General features: G+C 44.6%; 1 protein-coding gene across 2 annotated transcripts in view; it reads left to right on the top strand.

Annotated features, from left to right (window-relative positions):
* LOC106820845 overlaps positions 1 to 23,405 on the top strand; it is a 41,823-nt gene that overhangs the window by 10,823 nt on the left and 7,595 nt on the right. The window contains exons 1-12 of one of the 2 annotated variants that reach the window (XM_014825431.1): positions 5,043 to 5,515; positions 9,192 to 9,703; positions 12,886 to 13,037; positions 13,766 to 13,907; positions 14,402 to 14,522; positions 14,906 to 15,158; positions 15,393 to 15,782; positions 16,178 to 16,647; positions 17,183 to 17,400; positions 17,587 to 17,666; positions 18,230 to 18,338; positions 22,972 to 23,125. In XM_014825431.1, the coding sequence (XP_014680917.1) occupies positions 5,477 to 5,515; positions 9,192 to 9,703; positions 12,886 to 13,037; positions 13,766 to 13,907; positions 14,402 to 14,522; positions 14,906 to 15,158; positions 15,393 to 15,782; positions 16,178 to 16,647; positions 17,183 to 17,400; positions 17,587 to 17,666; positions 18,230 to 18,338; positions 22,972 to 23,125 (2,640 nt within the window). In that variant the 5' untranslated portion in view covers positions 5,043 to 5,476. Of the gene's footprint in view, positions 1 to 5,042; positions 5,516 to 9,191; positions 9,704 to 12,885; positions 13,038 to 13,765; positions 13,908 to 14,401; positions 14,523 to 14,905; positions 15,159 to 15,392; positions 15,783 to 16,177; positions 16,648 to 17,182; positions 17,401 to 17,586; positions 17,667 to 18,229; positions 18,339 to 22,971; positions 23,126 to 23,405 lie in introns of those variants that run through there. The other variant, XM_014825430.1, reaches the window with a different exon arrangement.

Genomic DNA, 23,405 nt, shown 5'->3' on the forward strand with positions numbered 1-23,405 from the left:
AATAAAGAATGGTTTTGAAAACTCCCTGGCCACCACACTGGTCAAGAAGTGCAGAAAATCGCGCTACTGGGAACAGCACACATCCTGCGAAAAATTCTGGATTGAATCCCTATGTCCCAGGTGGAGACACGGTCAACCCAGAAGCCACCGGCTAATGCCGTGATCCACTTTGGAAATAATAATAATAATGGGAACAGCACACATCCTGCGAAAAATTCTGGATTGAATCCCTATGTCCCAGGTTGGGACACGGTCAACCCAGAAGCCACCGGCTAATGCCGTGATCCACTTTGGAAATAATAATAATAATGGGAACAGCACACATCCTGCGAAAAATTCTGGATTGAATCCCTATGTCCCAGGTTGGGACACGGTCAACCCAGAAGCCACCGGCTAATGCCGTGATCCACTTTGGAAATAATAATAATAATAATAATAATAACAATTATATATTTATATTAGACATTTACTAATGTGGAGAGTCTGTTAACGTTGCTCTTTCGATGGACATTGATTCAATTTTTTTAACGTTCTCATTTAAACTTTTAACTTTATTGTTTTTGTTTTTTTCAACTGACTCTGGTCTGTTTTATATGTTTGTCAACGATTAAAAAAAGTCAACATCAACTAATCTGGCGACCAATGGACGTCGTTCATAAAAATGAAAAAACCCACATGTATGATGTGTTTAGTAACGCCATGTTGGTATAACCCGAGACAGTAAGGATAACATTAAGGATAAACGCGCAAATAACCCGAGTATTCCCGTTGTGCCGCTTGGATGAGAGTTACATGAAACGAGTTTCCCCAACACTTCCTTATTCCATTTCACACCCAATTCAATGCATGCGCTTTGATTGACGGTTCAGTTGCATATTATCAGGAGCTAGTAAATGAAGACAAATTGTTTTTATTCTCTCGTTATGTTATTCTACAAGCCCATCTTGGTTATAGTGTAATTCTACACGTCGACAATGCATCAATGCAAATGAATCATTTTTATCTCATATAAAATTTCGATGGGTACATTAATTTTCCGATTATTTCCAAGTTATTGATGGGAACTGCACTCGCTTAGAAATGGTGAATTTTTATTTTATGGTGATTAAGAATTTTTTCACAAGATACAGGTGAATTCACATGCAAGTAATGCAAATAATTTGTAACAAATTAAAATCAATAATCTCAAGTAACAATTAACAATAAATTTAACTACAAGTGAATATTACAGCATTGAGAAAATTCTAGATTGAGGAGTTTACCTGAACGAGAATATCGTTCCTAGTTTTTCTCGCGAGATGTCGAACGGGTGTCACTCACGCCAATTTAATGCGCCTACCGTCATAAACTAAAACCGCGGGATTTTCTAGTTGGAATTTTCTTTCAGATAGTATCTGCACTCTTTATCCTTACAGTTTATTTTGAAGGCTATAAAAGTTATTTGTAGTTCAATTTATCAGCATTATGGCAGTTTACTCTTAGTCGTTTCAAATTATTTTCATTAGTTACGCGAGTAGACACCTTTTATAAACACGCAAGTTTACTGTGACGTGTCACCTTTAACTCACCATCACCTAGTTGGCTTACCACTGTTCTAAGGCGAAATATATGTTTATGACATTTTCTATTTTTGACATCGTGCCATCGAATGTCATTACTTCCACCAGAAAATTTCGCGTGCGGTGTTGTCGTGTGTATAATTTCGCATGCTTTCAAGTGTAAAATAATGCATGGCGTGACTACGTACCGAACCATAGTCTGTTATAGCTGTAATCAGAGATATCTCTAATTGATATCCTGATACGTTGAATAACGCGTACTTGTGGTTTTGTGCAAACATGCGTCAAACACTGACAACCGCACGTGATCCGTGACCAGTAACAGTTGTCACTGCGAATAATACGTGCTGCGTTCCGCAATGCCACTGCGTCCGCTATACCAGAGTTATACCACAGACTAACGGATAGTATCCGTTAGTCTGTGGTTATACTGAGCTCGCGATGGATGGTGCTGACATCTATGGCCAAGTTTTATACAATTGGCGACTGAGGCGTAGATTTCAGACGATGACGCTATACAAATAAGGCTAATATTTAAGCATGTGGTTTTTGTATCGCGTATCGAAATCTATATACTTGACTATAATAATAAAAAATTATACACAATAATAATTAGTAGAAAATATACGACCATTTTTAACCTGGGGCGTGATTGCTTGGAATACGCGTGCACTCGGTATTCGTCGCAATGTTTTACTCTATTCTTCTTTATACCTACATAAAATCAAAATTCGCACTGTTGAATGTATTTTTTTTATAGCGGAGGCGTGCACCTACTTTATACTTGGGGCTAAAATTAAAACGCAAGTGGATTTTGAATGACCATGGATGCGCTACTCTTCAGTAGCTAGAGAAATTACCTTAATTAGACGTTGTAAAATAGCATTCCTTGTAGCCCCAGGAAAGAGAGATGTAAAATCTATGCGTAACGGTTACGGTAGGTGTGTATTCGTGCGTGCGTGCGCACGTGTTTATGTGTGTGTGTGTGTGTGTGTGTGTGTGTGTGTGTGTGTGTGTGTGTGTGTGTGTGTGTGTATGTGTGTGCGTACGTGCGTGTGTGTGCGCGTGTGTGCGCGTGCGTGTGTGCGCGCGTGCGTGCGTGTGTATGCGCGCGTGCGTGAGTGTGTATGCGCGTGCGTGCGTGTGCGCACGTGTGTGTGTGTGTGTGTGTGAGTGTAGGCCTACGTTATGGAGAGTAGACGCGTATGCGTGTGCGTATGCGTGTGCGTGTATACGTGTGCGTGTGCGTGTGCGTGTGCGTGTATACGTGTGCCTGTGCGTGTGCGTTTGCGTGTGCGTGTGCGTGTGCATATAATATAGTATGCATGATAATAGAACCGACAACGTCTGGATACGATTAGTATCGAAGCTTCGTGAATAACAAATTCACGCACTAACACATAAACTCGTAAATATACATATATAATGTTAACTGTACGTACGCAGCCCGTGGCGGAGCGCCGCTGACGCCCTCTCGCGGGTCTCGACCCGCCACCGATGCCTGCATGCACCTCCCATGCCGTAACCAGGTTAGTTTCAGCACTAACGGCCGGCCAGCATGCTATAAGGGCGGCCCGGCGGCTATAGCGAGTGGAGTGCATGAATCTATCTATATATTCAGGTCAACTTCGCTGACAGCAGATTCATCGGCGCGGACGTCGCCTGTCATCGTATTGCCGTTACATGTCTTGATGTCGTCACTATAGGGCGCTCACACGGCACACATCATCATTTAAATTACAATTGAGTCCATCAGTAGAAAGCTAATAATGTCGGCTCACGACTAGTGACGTTTGTTCCTGCTTTAGTTTACCTTACATATACTATCGCGAACGAAGGATCGCGGTAAAATGCGGAAATTTAAAACCTATATGCGAAATTTTTTGCCTTTCGCATAGGCTATAACAACTTTAATTTTGGTCTCCTATGGATATTTCCACTGCCATACTGCAAGTTATGTAACTAGAAGTTGATCATATCATGAGTGAATAATAATAGATTCTATTATTATAATCTATTATCATTCACTCCTGATAATATAATACGATATAGCATGTGCTTATGATGTGGATACATCGCCCACATTTTGCACTCATGCGTGAACGCTTCGTAACTGCTGTGGTTGTATATAGATGGCACACGGCAAGTTTGTCGCCATACATCAGCCACCACCAAGCGCGCGTGAATTATCGTAATTGCAAATTCATATAATAATCTATATACAATCTTTGAAATACGTATGTAAGCCGTAAACGAGAGATAACTCGGCACGCGCTGGGATCTAGTACGAACGGAGTCTGTGTTGCTGCAGGCGATGACATAGCCGAAGTTGTTAACAACGATCAGCACAGCCAACTAGACAGCGCATCATCAACATGCGGCTGATGACACAGTCCTACATTCACATAATCATCTATCTGTTCCGGACTGGTGCCACGGGGTCAGAGGCGAGTTTTGCCGGGTAGTGCCACCAGGTATATGGCCCGAGACGCGCAGCGGCCATGGAATAGTAAATCAACGCATCTTCGACATTTGTGAAAGATACGAAGCACGTATTTACTGTTAGGTGGCTGCTGGCGAGTGTCATCTCATATATTTATATACTAGGAACGTTCTAATTCTGAAGGATCATGCATGAATGCTCCAATAATCACAATTTCGAGTTGAATAAGTTTCTTTTTACGACTCGGTGCGTCGGATTCTGGTGTATACTGATGTGTAGTTATCGTGTATGAAACGGGGACGACAACACGTGTAACAATCATAAGTCATTCTTTGTCGCATAGGCAATGTCCATATGATAAAATAGTAAAAATCCTGATTTTGCCTTCGTTTGCAGAGCTGATGGTATCTGATATCCCCCTATACTACTGATATACTATATATATATATACTATACTATATATGGTCTCTGATATCTGATATACTATGAGATTTCTTGTATATTTATATCCATTCTATTGTTACATTCTGTATTCACTTTCGACGCCAAAACGCATGAAAAATATTATGCTAATAATATATATCATATATAATTAATGTATAAAGATGTTATAGTAAATGACAAACGCCAAATTCCGAAAATAGAATGAAAAAACAGCTAGAAACTGACGGATCCCTTCATGATCTTTCGCTTAAATTTATTTAATATACCGCGCGTCTTAGCAGACCTTGGTACACCGATCTGTCGAGTACACAGTGTATATTTTACATTTTCTATAAATATTTTTAATTGCGATTGCAATCGCAGCAGTCGATAACATATAGCCTTCGGCCTCTACCAGACCTCGGGTCCTGGTACAGGTGTGTAGGCAGACAATTCGCTCACCTGTGTTCCGCGCACCCCCGCCTGCAAGCCCGCTTCCGCTTTGCGCGCTCACAATGGGCGCGGGGCGACGGAGCGTGGATTGTGGGTCATGCATTCTCGTATCGTGCCGACTGTCTGCCTGCCTACGCTGGCCTACACCGTGTTCCCTAGCACAGTGGCCGAGTGTTGCTGCTAGAGGCGTGGTGGTGGACGCATTCTGTTAAGCGCCCCACGTGAAATCCCACCTACGCTGTGACGTCATAAAGGCGGGCCGCGCTCAGCGTGACTGATTGCGTCACAGACGTGCAGGTAGACGCGGGCGGCAGACGACTACCGAGGCTGCGCACACGTAGAACGTTCGGCCGACGATCTCCCCGCGCTGCTGTACACCGATCTCTGTGAGCGGTCGTCGTTAAGACCCATCAAAGTACTTTCTATAGAATCGCTCTACCTGTGTTAAGTCGCGGACGTGACTCGACACCCGTCACTCGTGAAGCGACGTCGCTACGACGCAGTAGCGCTCGTGTGTGTTGCACGATCGCTCAGTTTTCTTACCGCCGCGAATGTCTAACGGACCTGCTGATAGAGCGTAGGTGACATCAACGGAAACATGGATGATGATATTATAGAGACCGAATCCATCGCCTCGGTAAGTGCGTTTCTAGCGCGTAATTCTACAATCTCGTACGCGCACTATAATAGCGTGAAATTCACATTGTTTCTAAGAAAAATTAACATCTCACGCTTTCTTAGTTGCGTTAGCGCGCGGTTATTGATCGAGGGCATAAAGAGATCTAGGGGAGTTTTTTGCCGTTAAACCAACATGTCATACTATAGCTGTAACCACTGTAAACTCGATCACGACTCCTTGCTAGTGTGTATACTGGTGCGCAGTGAGAATGTTACTGTAGTGTGTGTGTATTGTAGATTTATTGGTTCTTATAAAATCGTAATTACTGCTCTTGAAGCTTCCAATAAAAAAACGCGTGCTCGGAATGCTGATTTCAGAGAATCACTGTGTAACAGTCATCAGATAAGGTCGACGACCCCCTTACAGTCATACCCAGAAACACTCGCAGACACAGCTTATATTACTCTTGAATTTAGTCATTATTTATTAATGAATTTATTTGTTACTGATTTGCTTGTTTACATAATTATTTATTTATTAGTTTATTAGTTTATTTGTTTATTCATTTATTCATTTACTTGTTTATTTGTTTGCTTATTTATTTATTATTTCTTAATTTATTTACCCACAACATCTAGGATAGCTGAGAATTTCGCAAGAATGAAGTATTGCTACATTAGTAGTGGCAATTACGGGCCGTGGACTTGTTTTTAAATATCAATTAACGGCAGCTCAATGGATATCTATGGCTTTGTTGGCTTGATCAGCAATAGCACAGCGTAGTGAAATCCTCGTACTCTTTGTGAGCGAATGACGTCAATACTTAGCTGTATACGTATGCCTGTATAGCGGAATCTAAAATGACATGTGCGTCGGCAATGCTGACGATGACGACGACGACGACGACGACGACGACGACGATGAAACCAGTTTTAGGCAATCGTACGGCGGTCGCGCGTGACAGCGGCTACGCGGTTATGCCGATACTGAACAACGACGTCGGGTTGATAAACTATACTTGGCGGTGAATGACAGCGTGTAATCTAGCCTCACGTTGCATTTTGCCCTAGCTGTTGCGCCTACCCGTATAACAAGGATAGATGCTATATACAGTGGGTCCTGCTGTACAGGCCGGGGACCGTAAAATATCCCGATTAAGCGGTGGCTTTGATTAAGCGATGAACAAATAAGAACGCGTGTAAGGATTGTTTTTCAAAGACGTGTCCGATGCGTCCGGTTATCCAGAACCACGTAACTAGACTACGCATACTGGAACTTCGCTGATGACTGCGCGTATAGCGTTTGTCGCATTTATTCCATGGCTCATAAAAAAACACATGAGGCTAACTCCTTGCTGATGCGCTCGATCCTTTACTGGTAAATAGACGAGAATCGTTAGACGAACCTCCACGGGTTTTATGCGCTACCATGTTTGCATATTAGTTCAATCGAAGAAATGTCTAGATTTGCAGTGGCCTGCTACACGGAAGTGCAAATATTTGTGACTAAATGAGGTTAAGTGTGCTCATGCTAAGACAGAGTGAGCTATTGGGCTAGAGATAGGATTTACAAGACAGCTGGGTCGCACGTCACACGCTCACTATTTGGAGTAGAAAATCAAGATAGACAACCACTCACAGAACGTAAACACACATCCACCACCTTGTTGGTATCGGTAAAATAATGGACAACGTATCGCGCTCAGCTGATTGAATAGAAAACCAAACGTCTTCAAAGGCATCGAACAAAATAACAAGTTTGTTCTAGTTTTTTGGTCATACGGTCAGGAGAGTTTGAGCTGTTGAGATCGCTAGGTTTCGCCCTTGTCAATTTTATTCAGAACAGAATGTTTGCGGCTGTAAATACATTTTACCTTACTCGTCGTCCACGCGGTCAACATAATTAACCACTGCGGCAGATGTGGGGTTTGTATCTGACCCAATTATCGCACCTGCCTGCAAACAATCCGGTTTATCCGACGCGCCTGTTCGCCCTATACCGCGTGTTACCAGAGAATATGCGATAATTTACGTGTCGTAAGACGTTATATATATATAAGTTATAAGACGTAGATGCGTGCTGGCATTGGTTCACCGAGGTTAATATTAAAACGCGGTCGATCCGTTAAGGTCGGTGATCTTGTTTATGTGATGGAGCTATCCAGCGATATCACCTCGCGTATGATGTATCATATCGCACGCGACGCCACGCACCTGGCAGGACCTTCAAGAATTCCTGCAGCTAGCTGACCTTTCTTGTCACTTTGCACCTGCCCACGCGCGGCGAACCGGATGCCACTTACACGCAAGCAGACATATGACGGATCGCTCGCAGCGGCGGGAGACGGCGGCGGCGCGCAGGGGCGTGGCGGGAGAGTTGACCAGTTCAGATAGGCGTGGCGGGAGAGAAGGCCAGAACAGTTAGGCTGGCGGGAGAAAAGTTTAGAACAGTTAGGCGTGGCGGGAGAGTTGACCAGATCACTGCGCGAGAACCATGGAAAGAGGGATGGGGTTCTGCGTGACGCGTGGTGATTATACCGGCATGTATAGGGACGGGGGCTAAACTTAAATGAGAGCACTTAGTGCCTCCGTTTACTCCACACGTTGTTTACTTTACGGCGCTCAAATAGACAGATTTTCATCTCGGTATAGAAAGTCGCTGTGACCGTGGCGGGGTACCAGCTCGGTGGTTTACCTCGTAAGCTCTACCGCCAACAAAAGCTGTAAACCTGATAGATGTCAAAGAAAATCGAAACTTCGGTAATCCGAATCTCTCCGCCGACTCACCTGCTTAAAACGTCAGCGCCTGACTAGCGACTCAAAGGAAAGTAACTCAAACTAGTGCTACAGGGGGCAGGAGACGTCGATCGTGTCTGCATGTGCACACGTTGAAAACATTGACGGCTGAATAATACAGAGGGCAGAATAATTTCCAGTAAAAATATATTTCGATAGAATCCTAAGGCCCGCAAGCTTTTCGGATAGATGGGCGGTGACAGAGGGCATGTAAAGGCCGCATAAGAAACCTTGAGTTTGTAGTACAGTCACCATGGGCGTGTATCCGTGATCGAGTGGATACGCCCGGTGACGATCCCAGTGATGGGACAACAGCCTCGAGATATAATCCCATAGAAATCTGCCTCGTGCTAGAGTCACAGAACAGACCACTACCTGCTGTACATGGACTGTGTGCAGCATCAACGAATTGCACATAATCGGTATGGTGGCTATTCTCTATAAAAGAAAAACTGGAGTTGCTGAGGTTGACTACATATTCCTTGATAATATACCTCGATAAAATCATATAAATCCACCTGCCAAACAATCATCTAGCTCACCGACTAATGCCATCCCTATCGACTGGTTATAACAGTCGCAAAAACAACGTGACAAACAGTCTCTCAACACGACCAGTTAATCCACAACTGAAGAACATACCTGGTCAAGAGTCGTCTACTCTCGACTAATTCTACTCTCGTAATTAATTAGTTTCAGTCTACTTACTTTTATTTACACTACCTTCGTGCTAACTACGGCCGGGCCATAGCGAGTGAAGTAAACCTATTTGTTTACCCTCGAGAAATGGACGGCAAGCAGCGCTGACATGTAGTTTACGTTATTATTATTATTATTATTATTATTATTGTTATTATTATTATTATTATTATTATTATTAATACTATTATTATTTCCAGGTGTCGAGTGAGGAGAGCCGTACGAGTAGCATCAGGTCGCGCACGCACTCGTCGCCGCAGCTCGATGCGTTCTCCGTCGCCCTGCCGCCACCGTCCGTCGCCGACGACGACGACGACGACCATGTCGACGACGGCACAACGCGACGCCAGCGCCAGCTGTCGGGCGCCCACTCGTCTATATACGACACGCGTCCGCCTCCCGAACGACCTCCAAACCCTCCGACGAGACGCAAGGGGACAGCACCGAAGCCACCGGCCCCTCTGCCTCCGGAGCGCAGAGACCTGCCACTAGGCTCCATCCTAAAGGGACCGGCGCCGAAACCTCCTAGCTCTATGGCTCCCGAGCCACCAGCGAGGAATACCAGCCCACAAGACGAAGACCTCGAGCACATGGGTCTATCCAAGGCCGAGTCGCTGGAGAGCCTTATCGAGGACAGCCAGCACGACTCAGGGATGAGTTTGCAGGATGAGGCGTACATGGACGAAGACACGGGCAGCACGAACCTGAAGAGGTACGTCCGTTATTACTATATTAAGATGCCTGCGGCACGGGTAATAAATGATATGACAGACTTAGTATTCTAGCCAAGTCATAGCTCTCTTTAAAATTTACCTGTGGGATTATGGTTATATAGGAATTAGTATAATAAAATCCAAATGTCTATTGGATGTTGTGATACCGAGTGTGAAATACAAATGAAGTGCTGTTCTAGTGGCTGCACGGGTAACCGTCGCAAAACTTTGTTATTCTACCACTACTAAATATATTATAGTAGTACTATAATATATATATTATAGATATATATATTTATATTATATATATATTATAGTTATACTAAGTATACGATTACTAAGACCACCTTCGTTACCTGTTGCTACGTCATCGTACCCGTATACCTATACCAATATACTTGTACACATTTATACCTTTATACCTGTACACCTGTATACCTGTATACCTGTGAGCATACATGCGGGTGAGTGGATGAGGACACCCGGTTTATGGTTTCCTCCAGGGCTATTACAGGTTTCGTTTCTAAGACTGGGTGTGTACAGATTCCGTTAGTCACTCCCATAGTTATGGCGACCTAGATCCTCACATCACTTCTGCAGATTTAAGTAACTCTTGAGGTACATAGCCTTGCATTTTTAATACGAACACAATGCGTACATAGCAAGCACGGCGATCATAACTATGGCATGCGTCATATGATCACATCAACGACGGTATCACGCAGCGTATAGTCTTTGTTGAAATTGTCTGGACTCCATATTGTATCCTTTTTTGCACACGACTTTAGAGCGTAGTTACATTTTAACTCTCGATTACCGCGAAAGTGCTTGAATAATTGCCGTATTTCAAAATACAACATCGAAATTAGCAGTGCGGTTCTAACACATATAATACGTATAACATGTCTAAGTCTTTACAGGACATTTACATCGAGGTAGAAATAAAATTAGTAATTTCCAACTAATTCACTAAAAATTAACGTCTGTCTTCTGCACATTCTCGAACGAGGCAATTCGTAAATCATTTAAACACACGCCTGTCAAAATGCATTCATTAGGGGCAGTCATAGTCTTGTTCACGGTAAGACAGTGATAACTCACTCCCTCGGTCTGACGGGGGTAAGAAATGCCGACATAGATAACCGGATAAGCCTTCAAGACATGTACATGTGTTAAAAATGCGAACAACAGCCTATAATACGCCTGCCGAGAAAAAAACCGTCCCCATCGCTCACAATCCTACGTGTATGCTACATTACTGGGGAGCGGCGTATGCGTAATTGCTAGTTGAAATATGAGTTCATTAGAATCATAACGAAATGAGTTTACTAGTGTACGTGCCTAAAAGCGCTTCAAGTTAGGTATCTTTAAAGTCACTAGAGACGGCTAGGAGCGAAATGTAGAAGTAACGTTCTTCTGTTAAAAGATCCACAGCGTCTGTGTGTTGAACCCTTCATGTGCTCAGTTTATGTTCCCATGTGCAGTGTTTCCATGTTCCCATGTTCCCATGTTTCCATGATCCCATGTTCCCATGTCCTCCATGTTCCCATGATCCCATGTTCCCATGTTCCCATGTCCCCCATGTTCCCATGTTCCCATGTTTCCATGATCCCATGTTCCCATGTCCTCCATGTTCCCATGTTTCCATGTTCCCATGTTCCCATTCTATTCTGCCATGTTCCCATGTTCAGTTCATGTTCATGTTAACAGTTCTTGTGCATTAAGGTATAATTCATAGCCAGCTGGTCGGTTTACCCTACGACACGTTTAACATAATAAAGTATCATCATCATTCTGATAGATGAATTCATGCATTGACGTGTCCGATGCTGTCATTTACGACCTATAAAAAGGGGAGTGACACTGCCACGTTATGCTGCATGCCGAGGTTAAGGTGTGCATAAAGTGAGCAAGTGTTTCACAAGTCAAAGTACTATCAATCGTCTCCTAAAGAGCTCGTATAGCAGGAAGTGGCAGACAGAAATGTCACCATTTCTATCCGCCTTCGTGCCAATGTCAGCGGATGTGACAGTTACTTTAAACTCTATGTAGCACAAACGAACTAAATGTCTATGAAAAAAAAATTGCGACAAGTGTTCCTAGAAGCTATAAAAACGTGCATCATAGTAAATAATACTAGTTTTTTTTGCTGAGAATCCAAGTAGGCATAATCATCGTCAGATTGTCTTTCCTTGCATTATTCCTGACCTAGGTTGATGCACGAAACTAGAGCAAAGCTCCAAACAACACTCCTTATACTTAAAGCTTATACTTAAATACTGTAAACGGCACACTTAAACACTATGTGTGTGTGTGTGTGTGTGTGTGTGTGTGTGTGTGTGTGTGTGTGTATGTGCGTTTGCGTGCGTGCGTTTGTGTGTGTGTGTGTGTGTGTGCGCGCGCATGTGTGTGCGTGTGCGTGCGCGCGTGTGTGTGTGTGTGTGTGCGCGCGCATGTGTGTGCGTGTGCGTGCGCGCGTGTGTGTGTGTGTGTGTGTGCGCGCATGTGTGTGCGTGTGCGTGCGCGCGTGTGTGTGTGTGTGTGTGTGTGCGTGTGTGTGCGCGTGTGTGTGCCTGCATGTACCTACATTTGCTAGTGTGCGAGTGTGCCCGTGTCCGTGCGGGTATGTTTGCGTGTATATGTCTCCGAATAAGTTCTTGTATAACATAACAGTGAGAGATGTAATCTTACGTACAGCAGCTTAATAAGGTGGGGCGCTTTACACACGAGAAAACCTATCCAAATATTGCAAAGCCGCAATGCTGCTACTTCGAGGCGCGTATTCGCATAACTTTAAATCTAATGCGTCTACATATTTATTTTATTTATTTATTAATTAATTAATTTAAAGACGGTACATTTGTAACAGATATGTCAACATGAGCTTGCAAGCTCCTCACCGTCAGTGCAGTAAAATGATACAATTCTTAATTAATAGTGCTAGTCTAACAACGTAACAAGCAACGGTACCAGGGCAGCTAGCCTAGGTACGCCTTACTAAAATCACATCAACTTATGAAGGGCACTGACGTATTCGTACAGAAAACGCAGGTATTAAAACAAGAAGAAACAATAATCACGCAAGGAGTCTACCCTTCGCGATTATTTGCAACGAATTTCGTCTGATCGGATTATCTTAGTTGTCCTTCATTAGTTTACATGTTTTCATGTCTTCTATCAGGTACAGCAGTATCTACAGTCTCGTGCGCCCATGGGACGTATTTCGGGTGGTTCCTCACGAGAAAGAAAAGACAAAGGACGGAAGATGCGTCGAGTTTATGAAACAGACTGCGAAGCTAGGATCCTATATATTCGGATTCATAATGATACTAGGTAGCCGTCAGTTTGCATATATGACCTTAAACATGCGTCCGTGTAACGAGATTCTCCTTAATTTCTTACGCGTCAGTACACATTTCCGTACGCATGCATGAAATATGCACGTTTGCAGACGGTGAGTGTTACAACTGCACTCGTGTATTACGCAGTAGCTTCCTTAAATTGACTACGTCACGAATTTTCTATAATAAAAATTTTTAAATTTTTGTTGCCATTTTTTTACATTAAAAAGAAGAACTAACCGGACTAAACGTATCGTCAAATTTTTACCTGATAAGATTGTTTCTCTACTAGTTAAAAATCAAAAAAACCTGGACGATTTGATATTATGTTCCTGACATTAATTGCTTGCTATGGGCTATGTATGAGTCACGAGTGTATGTTCACATCAAACAATATAGTAAAATAGGAAGTATAATGCGGCAATTTAACCATAAAAAGTGAACAGAATTACTTATATTTTGTGAAAAAGTGGAAATAATTTTTTTATGTTTATTATTTACGGTGACGTAATCACTTTAAGTTTAGTTCGCAATAGGGCGTCAACGCTGCGATGTAATCTGCGATGATTCATCGTTTCCTCGTCAGTATTGTTTCACAAACAACGCGAAGAAACATTCATGTTCCGTTAACGATAATTCAGTGAGTGCCGCGGAGGCGCGTTTGATAGATATCGTGCTCCAGGTGATGTTGAAATGACGTCGTTCGTTTCGTACCTGCAGGCTTTTCAGTTTTAACTAAACTCTGTATGCTGATGATGACGTCAAACGCTAGGCTCCCTGATCAGCCAGCGAAGATGTGCGTTCCAACGTTCAACGCTCAGAAGGTTGAGGAATTTACGCTTCCATTGCGCTATACCGTCAGGTAATTAATATACAATGTTAGCTCTATATACCGTCAGGTAAATAAAACGCAATGTTAGATCAATATAACGTGAATTAATTGATACACAGTGATATCTTTATATACCACGAGATGAGTTATACAAAATGATAACGCTACACAACGTGAGGTAAATGTTATACATGCAGTAACTTTATGTATGCATGCAGTGGTAGCTCTACCCTGTTAGGTATATCCTAGTTGGTACACAGCTCTGATCATACAGAAAAAAACATATAGGTTCTTTTTCATAAGAAGGAATTCTAATAGCCCATGTTACTAAAGTGGAATTCCTCTGTAGGCACGCTCACGAGCGCTGCATGTCTTGTCATGTAAACGTAACTAAAAAACGCATAAATTCTACGCATAAATTTCCCAATTGTATCAATTCGGATAAAGAACGTTACGTCATGCATCACAGTCGATGTTATATATTTTCAACTCGTTTGCTTAACCCTTGTTCCTATAACTTTTAGGTGGATATGGTGTATCCTGCTTACGTTATGGGTGCCAGAGATATTTATGTTCCTGCGTTCCGTACGACTGATGACCTTCAAAAAGTCGTTACCAAGACCGAAGTTCAAATACATAATATTGGTATGTATACATTATTAATTGAATTGTATTTTTTGTTAGCAACGTTTGACGATATATATATATATATATATATCTACTCGGTTTTGCAAAAAAAATGGGATACCTTTTTTTGCAAGTTATTCGTTCGATTATTTAGAGGTAACATTTGAATTAACCCCGCGTAAACCAATACTCACACACACGCACACACACACACACACACACACACACACACACACACACACACACACACACACACACACACACACACACACACACACACACACACACACACACACACACACACACACACACATGTGCAGCAGTTTCTTATGTATTCGTCAGACCGCGTGCACGGTCGCGTCCTGTTCCTGACCTAATCCTCCTCATCCTCCTGCTTTCAGTCGCTGTTTATCGAGAGCATTCACACCGTCGGCCAGAGCCTCTTCGTCTTCAAGGTCCTGCCAGCAGTCGACGCCGTACAGGGCGCCATGCTCACCAGCACCGTCTTCCTGATTCCGGCGATTCTCACATGCTTCTCACGGCCGACCGACGACAAGAACCGCTGGTTGAAGATCGCTGTCGACGTCGTAGCGATCGCAGCGCAGTCGTCGCCCTTCTGGATCCTACCGATCATCCACAAGACTCAGGGTGAAAGTAAGTGACGACGGCAACCACGAGAACCTGATAATATAGATAGCGGCCATAGCTTGTTTGTTAATATGATGAGTTCGTTTTCGCTTCTGCGACTATTTCTCATGAGCAATCTCTACTGTCGGTGCAATGTTTGACAATACTGTGCTAGATGCGGCTTCTCGATCGTAGAGCTGTGTTACATCGCACGCACCTCGCGCTCAATCTCCTCCTAAACGGTCTATTATGCTCCCACAGCAAACTGGACGATACCAGTATCGCTGACGATGATGTCGATCAAGTACTGGGAGAACTACGCAGATCGCTACGCAATGTTCGGCATCTTCGCCAGAATCGGCAAGGTGAAGGACGAGATGAAAAGGACGCGTGCAAAGACATACCTCTGGGTCAGCGTCTGGAAAATAGTTCTGCTGTTCCTCATGATGATCGCCTTCTACCATAAGTCGATCGGCATGGATATGCTGATGGACATCCAGGCCGCCTTCCTGCCGCAGGAGATTACGCTGTCGTCTACCACCGCCGACCACAACTTAACCGAGTTCCTGTCGACCATCGTAGAAGCCGGACCCGCTGACAACGCCACGCTGGCGCCCAATATCCTACAGGTGTTAAAGGATCTCCAGCAAAGTAAGTTCTATAGTCGCCGATCGAGATAACGTCGACGTTTTGGTAGCAGTCGTCGCAATAGACGCAACGCGGTAACGATGGCGATGGCGCTCTTGACGCAGCTGACGTCATCGAGCATAATCATGTGACGTCATCGCGCTTTGAACGTCTGACGTCATCTTGCTCTGATCGTCTGATGTCACCTCGTTCCAGTCGTGTGACGTCGTCGCGGTTTGATCGATTTAATGTTATCTCGCTATGATCGTCTGACGTCATCTCGCTATAACCGTCTGACGTCATCCCGCTATAATAGTCTGACGTCATCCCGCTATAATAGTCTGAAGTCATTTCGCTATGATCGTCTGACGTCATATCGCTCTCAGTTTAATAATCCTTCGCGCTTCACGTTGTTACAGAGCAACTGATGACGAACTCGGGCGACGCTGCCATCACGCTGGCGATCGCCGTCGTGTCGGGGCTGCTGCTGTGGCAGGTCAGCCTTTTCGTCTGCAAGGTGATGATTCAGGGCTTCAGCTTCGCGTTTCCGATCAACCTCGCCTCGCCGCTGTGCGTCTCCGTGCTGATCGCCTTCATCCAGCTGCGCGGCAACGACGCCTGCTTCATCTCCGACCAGCTGCCCGCCTACCTCTACTGGGACGCGTTCACGACAGACGTCGACACCTTCCTGCAGAAGTACGGCTGGATCTGGCTGATCTGGGTGCTGTCACAGGCGTGGATCACGTCGCATATCTGGTTCCCGAAGTGCGAGCGTCTCGCCAAGACGGAGCGCCTCTTCGCACTCGCTTACTTCGACCCGACGGCCATCGAGCAGTCGCTGTCGGCGAACCGACGCAAGGACAGAAAGCGATTGGTCAAACGAAAAGATGTGAGTACGACGCGCGTTTGTTCTCCACTTCAGTATGTACAAGGTTAGGGTTAGGGTTAGGGTTAGGATTAGGGTTAGGATTAGGGTTTGGGTTAAGGTTAGGGTTAGGGTTAGGATTAAGGTTAGGGTTAGGGTTAGGATTAGGGTTTGGGTTAGGGTTAGGGCTAGGGCTAGGGCTTGGTCAAACGAAAAGGTGTGAGTTCTTGCTTCTCGCTCTATCTACGCGTTTGTTCTCCACTTTAGTTGTGTAGGGGGTAAAGTCGCCGGCACGGGTAACACTGGCAGTGATGAACGTTAAAGCGTCACGTAACATATAGATAGGCTTATTATATATATATATGGATTGCTCCATGTCGCAATAATGAACTGTGCTTTCGCAACACTACAGGTGCTCTGAGCAACAGGGGCGAGTTTGTACGCGTGTAATGTCGTTGTTCGCGGGTGTTCTCATGGGTGATATACACTCGCCCTCACATACGCCTACATACGCCGCGCAGCCTCGTGACCGCGACCCACGTTTGCTATGTACATATAGGGCATGATCGAGGAAGACATTTACGCTGTTCCCGGAGATTTGGAATCGAACATATACGCGAGCATTGACAGTCTGGACAGCGTCGACGAGATTCAGAGGAAGAAGACGCTGGAACAGAAGCACGACGAGCGAGACAAACACACTCACATCTACGTGTGCGCCACCATGTGGCACGAAACCGTCAAGGAGATGACAGCCGTACTAAAGTCCATCTTTAGGTAAACGCATTGTGCTCGAAGAATATCACGAAAACCGTTCGAAGAAACAGAATATAGATTTCGTAAGAATGATAACCGCGTAGTAATCCTACCATAAAAACGCGGTGAAATTACATGCATAAAACGTGTGTGTGTGTGGGTACGCGCACAACGGATTTTAAAGATGGGTATTTCTGTAATGTTTAGACTAGATGAAGATCAGAGCGCCAGACGCAAGGCAGAGCGCTTCCTTAAAGTAGCTGATCCTGATTACTATGAATTCGAAGGTAAGTGGGTACTTACTCTCGACATCATTACATCATGGCTCAGTAAATGGTGGTGGTGTCATAGGAAGACATGAGAATACTCATCAAAGCACGCTATAAAATTCTCGTAGCGAGATCGTTGCGACGTTAACAAGCGGCAAGCTAGTTTGGTCTAGAGATGTTCATTATTAGATCATTTCTCGAACGATAACACTACCAATGTTGGTTTCGCTATACGATTAGTTTGGGCATTGGCACGAAATTGTGCATTTTCGCAGTATAGCTTGCTGGGTACTCGTACGGTTAAGCCAGCAATCGAATACGCTGTTGAACTTTATCTTAAATATTCGTCACTGAGTTATCATTGCATGTATGAGGCCTGCAATGAATACGAAACTGAAGTAATGCGAAATTAATACGTGACAAACGTTCGCCGACAAATAATTTCCAACAATGCAATCACTGGCGTACCGTTACCCCATTTATTTCCCATTATACACTGTATACCAGGGTTGAATTTTAAGGAAGACACATTGCACTGTATAACGATAAAGGTCATGCTTTAACTCCGCGTTCGTTCGCAGCTCATCTCTGGTTTGATGACGCGATGGAACTGGAAGGTATCTCTGACGACGAAGCGACGATCAACACGTTCGTCAAGCAACTGCTGAGTGTGATGGATTTCGCTGCCAGGTGAGAGCTTATACACGCACGCTCGTACACGCATGCGCAGAGAATATAGATATACACGCGCAACCAAGCTCGTACACGGTTTCAACAACATAGATATTCCGACTAAGATTTTTACATAAACATATGAATCTATTGTGAAATTGGTTATTGCGTCATAAATCGACATGTTTAGTGTAGCAGGCGCCTTCGGTAACAACTGCATACATATAGCCTTGATACGGTTTTTGCAATTTGCTCGCGCAACAATTGCAAAAGCATCTAGGTTGAAGAGGCAGTTAAGATGATGGGTAGTTTAGAAATTATGTGTCATTTTCGTCCGGATGTGTTGCCGTATTATTTGCGCCAAGTCTAGCGTGTCTACGGCGCTTACGGTAGCCGCTGTTGCCGATCAGCGATGAATGGACGGACACGCACGCGATAGGAGCGCGACTGCGCGACGGCCCACACCGTAAAGCCGTAAAAGGCAAATGCGGGCGCCTTGTTCGTAACACATTACCTTTCCCGGATAATTTACATAGACCGTATACACGTAGAGCGTACGTTATTGAAAATAGATCACGCAGAAAGCGTGCAGTCTCGTAAATCTACAGACACACCCACACGCACACCCATACACACAGCACGCACACAAACACACACCCGCAGCACACACACACATCACACACACACACACACACCACACACACACACCAACACACACACCACACACACAAAGCACACACAACACAGCACACACAGCACACAACGCACACACGCCACGCACACACGCGCGCGCACACACACGCACACACACACACACCACACACACACACACACACACACACACAGTCACACCACACAAACACACACATGCACTCACGCACACACGATATATATATATATACACTGCAGCTATACGGTACATATAGGAGACTGTGAGTCTGAGTGAGGCGTTGACTGCAGAAGACAACTGGTTAAAGTCGAGAAATTATCGGCTTAAACTATACAGCTACATAATTGTCGAGTTAATTCATGGTGTCTGTTGTGCGTGTTCAATAATATAACGGGGGCTGCGAGAATGGGAAATAAAGCGCTTTCTGATGCGACAACGTGTACCAATATCAATCCGACGTGCGCACTGGAAACGAATGCACTAGCGTAGTTGGTTGTAGGTCCTACATGAGTATAGCCAATCATCGTGAACGAGGTATCGGCGCGCAAACACAGTCATTGAATTGTCGTTTGCATACCACGGCCAGGTTTTGTAACGGGACTTAATAGGGAGACGCATTCGCCATGCGTCTGCATGCGCGCTGAGCCGGGCCTGCTTCGATATTCAGGCTCAACCACCGCAATCATCGCTGTGTTTTATCTGCAGGAATGACCTTCGCGTGAGATGTAAACTCACGTTATATGGAACGTTTGTCATGGCGGATGTGACAGCAATTTGTATCGCTTGTAATCGCTGCGCCGGCGGCGTTTGCTCAAATTAGTACTTATTCCGCGTAGCGAGTGAGGGAATTATCATGCACAGCTTTGAATACAAAGCATTAGCACGTTAGGCAGACAATTATCGTAAATAGGCTACAGTGAGTATTACTAATATGTTTGATTCCGTCAGTTTCAGTCAACTGTTATATACGTAGGCTCGCCCACTAGACGGTACAGCGCGTGCTTGTTAAGTGATCGTGACTATAAGAACTTGTAGTTAACAACCGCTGCTACTTGTAGTGCCGTCACCGCACCCGCGATGCGCTCCGCCCGCCCAAGAAGTTGCCGACACCGTACGGTGGCCGACTAGTGTGGACACTCCCCCGGCAAAAACTGCTGACGGTGCACCTGAAGGATAAGCAGAAGATCCGACACAAGAAGCGATGGAGTCAGGTTAGTGTAGCGATGCGATTTGTAGTTCAGTAGTCTGTCGCTGTGTACTACTTTATCGCTCCCGCTCCATCGTTGCCGCCGATGTTTACTCTCAAGCTTCTTTATACCTTTTGCTCTCTTTTACTATGCGCTATGGCCCTTTCTATCTACACAACACCCGCATGCACACGCGCCGCACACACACACACACACACACACAGCACACGACACACAACACACACACACACACAAACACACACACACACACACACACACACACACACACGCACGCACCCACACGCGCGTGCACACGCGCACGCGCACAGGCACGCACGCACGCGCACAAGGATAGTCGTGAGTTTTCACCCCTAGCTCTCACATCGAGCCACTGTGCGGTACTTCCCAGACAGGGCACGCTTTGTCTCTCCCCACGGCGAGTCCACCTCATGGCCCACATACACACCTATTCGGGTCAGTGATCATCAATCTATAGAGCCTGCGGCTATTTCCCCTGCGCTCTGCGGCACTCAGACCTATATTTGAAACGTAGCTATTTGTATACATATATATATATATATCGAAATTCACACGAAGGATTGCGGATACAACTTTGAACATGGTCTGTCATATCACAATGTACTAGTATACGTCAGCTATACATGTAGATGCGTCTTCTATGATTTTATATTGCTGATTCAAGAATACTAATCCTGCAATTTATACATCTAGCACTTATATATATTATTACGTAGGCGTAAATAATCGGATATGTGAGGACGGGAATAACGAGCAACGAGTGACGATGATCACATCGTTAGCAATATTACTTAATGGTAATCGTAATGATTAATAATAATCGGTAATTGTAATATCGATAATGTGGTTAATTATTAGAGTGGGTATAAAAACGAGAATTTTTTTACAGAATAAGTACAACACTTCCATATGAACACGCAATTCCGACCGCAATGCTAATGTCTAGCCTTAAAACTATACAACGCTTTATCGCATATTTTCGCAAGACGCTGATCGCGGTTGTTCAGCTATACATCCATATAGTACCTGGGTGAAGGACAGTCAGACCTCTAACCCCATCACACACTCACGCGTATTCAAGGTTGTATAGGCGCACCAGAATGACTGTAATAAGATTACGAGTGACAACCTAGTTACTACACTTAAAGGAAACGGCGTAAAGCCGGCCGCTAACCGGTTATACAGAAGACAGGCTTACATTCTATTTTCTAAATATGTATCAGTAGGCGAACGACCCCTTCCTACTGGGGAACGTGACGGTCGACTGTCGACTGCGAGCAGGAATGTAGATGAGTGGACGGCCCCCGCCATACACTTAGTATTGCAGCAACAACATCGCAGATAATTTTTTAAATATCACGCACATTATATATTTTATTGGACGGGCTCTAAACGTCAGATGCGTAACCATGACAACACCTAAGTTTGTTTTGTTTACCCCCGGCCGTGCGTTGGTAGCTGACTAGGAACGACGGTTGGAAAGCGCGTGCCATTGTAGGATACACTCACAAACGTTGCTTTGTGAGAGATCTCTATCCGATTTGTGTTGGTAAATATAAGAACAAACCGCAGAGGTCATTCTGTCAGTGGACTGCTAACAAACAAGTTCAATAAAAAGAAGATGAACGCTATAATGCTTGGTGGTTATGGATCAGTCATGTAAATAATGAAGGCAATCCTCTAAGCGTTTAACGATTGACCAACTAACACAGTAACACGTTTACTTTGTAAATACTGCGATCATGTCAAAGAGTTGTGACACTAACATTTTTTATTTTGACTATAATTCTCAGATACACGTGATCGCTTGTCCGGTTATATGCGCAACGTTAAACTCCCAAACCTAGCCGCAAATTATCTGAATTATATATACTGTCTCATCACATACATTGCTCATATATTTCCCATTACACAAAAATAAGTGTGTTAATGAATGTGTGTGCGTGCACATGCGTGCGCGCAGTGAGGCGTTGACTGCAGAAGACAACTGGTTAAAGTCGAGAAATTATCGGCTCAAACTATACAGCTACATAATTGTCGAGTTAATTCATGGTGTCTGTTGTGCGTGTTCAAGAATATAACGGGAGCTGCGAGAATGGGAAATAAAGCGCTTTCTGAATGCGACAACGTGTATACCAATATCAATCCGGCGTGCGCAGTGGAAACGAATGCACTAGCGTAGTTGGTTATAGGTCCTACATGAGTATAGCCAATCATCGTGAACGAGGTATCGGCGCGCAAACACAGTCATTGAATTGTCGTTTGCATACCACGGCCAGGTTTTGTAACGGGACTTAATAGGGAGACGCATTCGCCATGCGTCTGCATGCGCGCTGAGCCGGGCCTGCTTCCGATATTCAGGCTCAACCACCGCAATCATCGCTGTGTTTAACTGCAGGAATGACCTTCGCGTGAGATGTAAACTCACGTTATATGGAACGTTTGTCATGGCGGATGTGACAGCAATTTGTATCGCCTTGTAATCGCTGCGCCGGCGCGTTTGCTCAAATTAGTACTTATTCCCGCGTACGAGTGACGGGAATTATCATGCACAGCTTTGAATACAAAGCATTAGCACGTAAGGCAGACAATTATCGTAAATAGGCTACAGTGAGTATTACTAATATGTTTGATTCCGTCAGTTTCAGTCAACTGTTATATACGTAGGCTCGCCCACTAGACCGGTAGCAGCGCGTGCTTGTTAAGTGATCGTGACTATAAGAACTTGTAGTTAACAAACCGCTGCTACTTGTAGTGCCGTCCACCGCACCCCGATGCGCCTCCGCCCGCCCAAGAAGTTGCCGACACCGTACGGGGGCCGACTAGTGTGGACACTCCCCGGCAAAAACATGCTGACGGTGCACCTGAAGGATAAGCAGAAGATCCGACACAAGAAGCGATGGAGTCAGGTTAGTGTAGCGATGCGATTTGTAGTTCAGTAGTCTGTCGCTGTGTACTACTTTATCGCTCCCGCTCCATCGTTGCCGCCGATGTTTACTCTCAAAGCTTCTTATACCTTTTGCTCTCTTCTACTATGCGCTGTGGCCCTTTCTATCTACACAACACCCGCATGCACACGCCCGCACATACACACACACACACACACACACACACACACACACACACACACACACACACACACACACACACGCACACACGCACGCACACACACACACCATCCCTAAGTTC

Source organism: Priapulus caudatus, unplaced genomic scaffold (assembly GCF_000485595.1).
Source record: "Priapulus caudatus unplaced genomic scaffold, Priapulus_caudatus-5.0.1 Scaffold49, whole genome shotgun sequence".
Classification (NCBI taxonomy): Eukaryota; Metazoa; Priapulida; class Priapulimorpha; order Priapulimorphida; family Priapulidae; genus Priapulus; species Priapulus caudatus.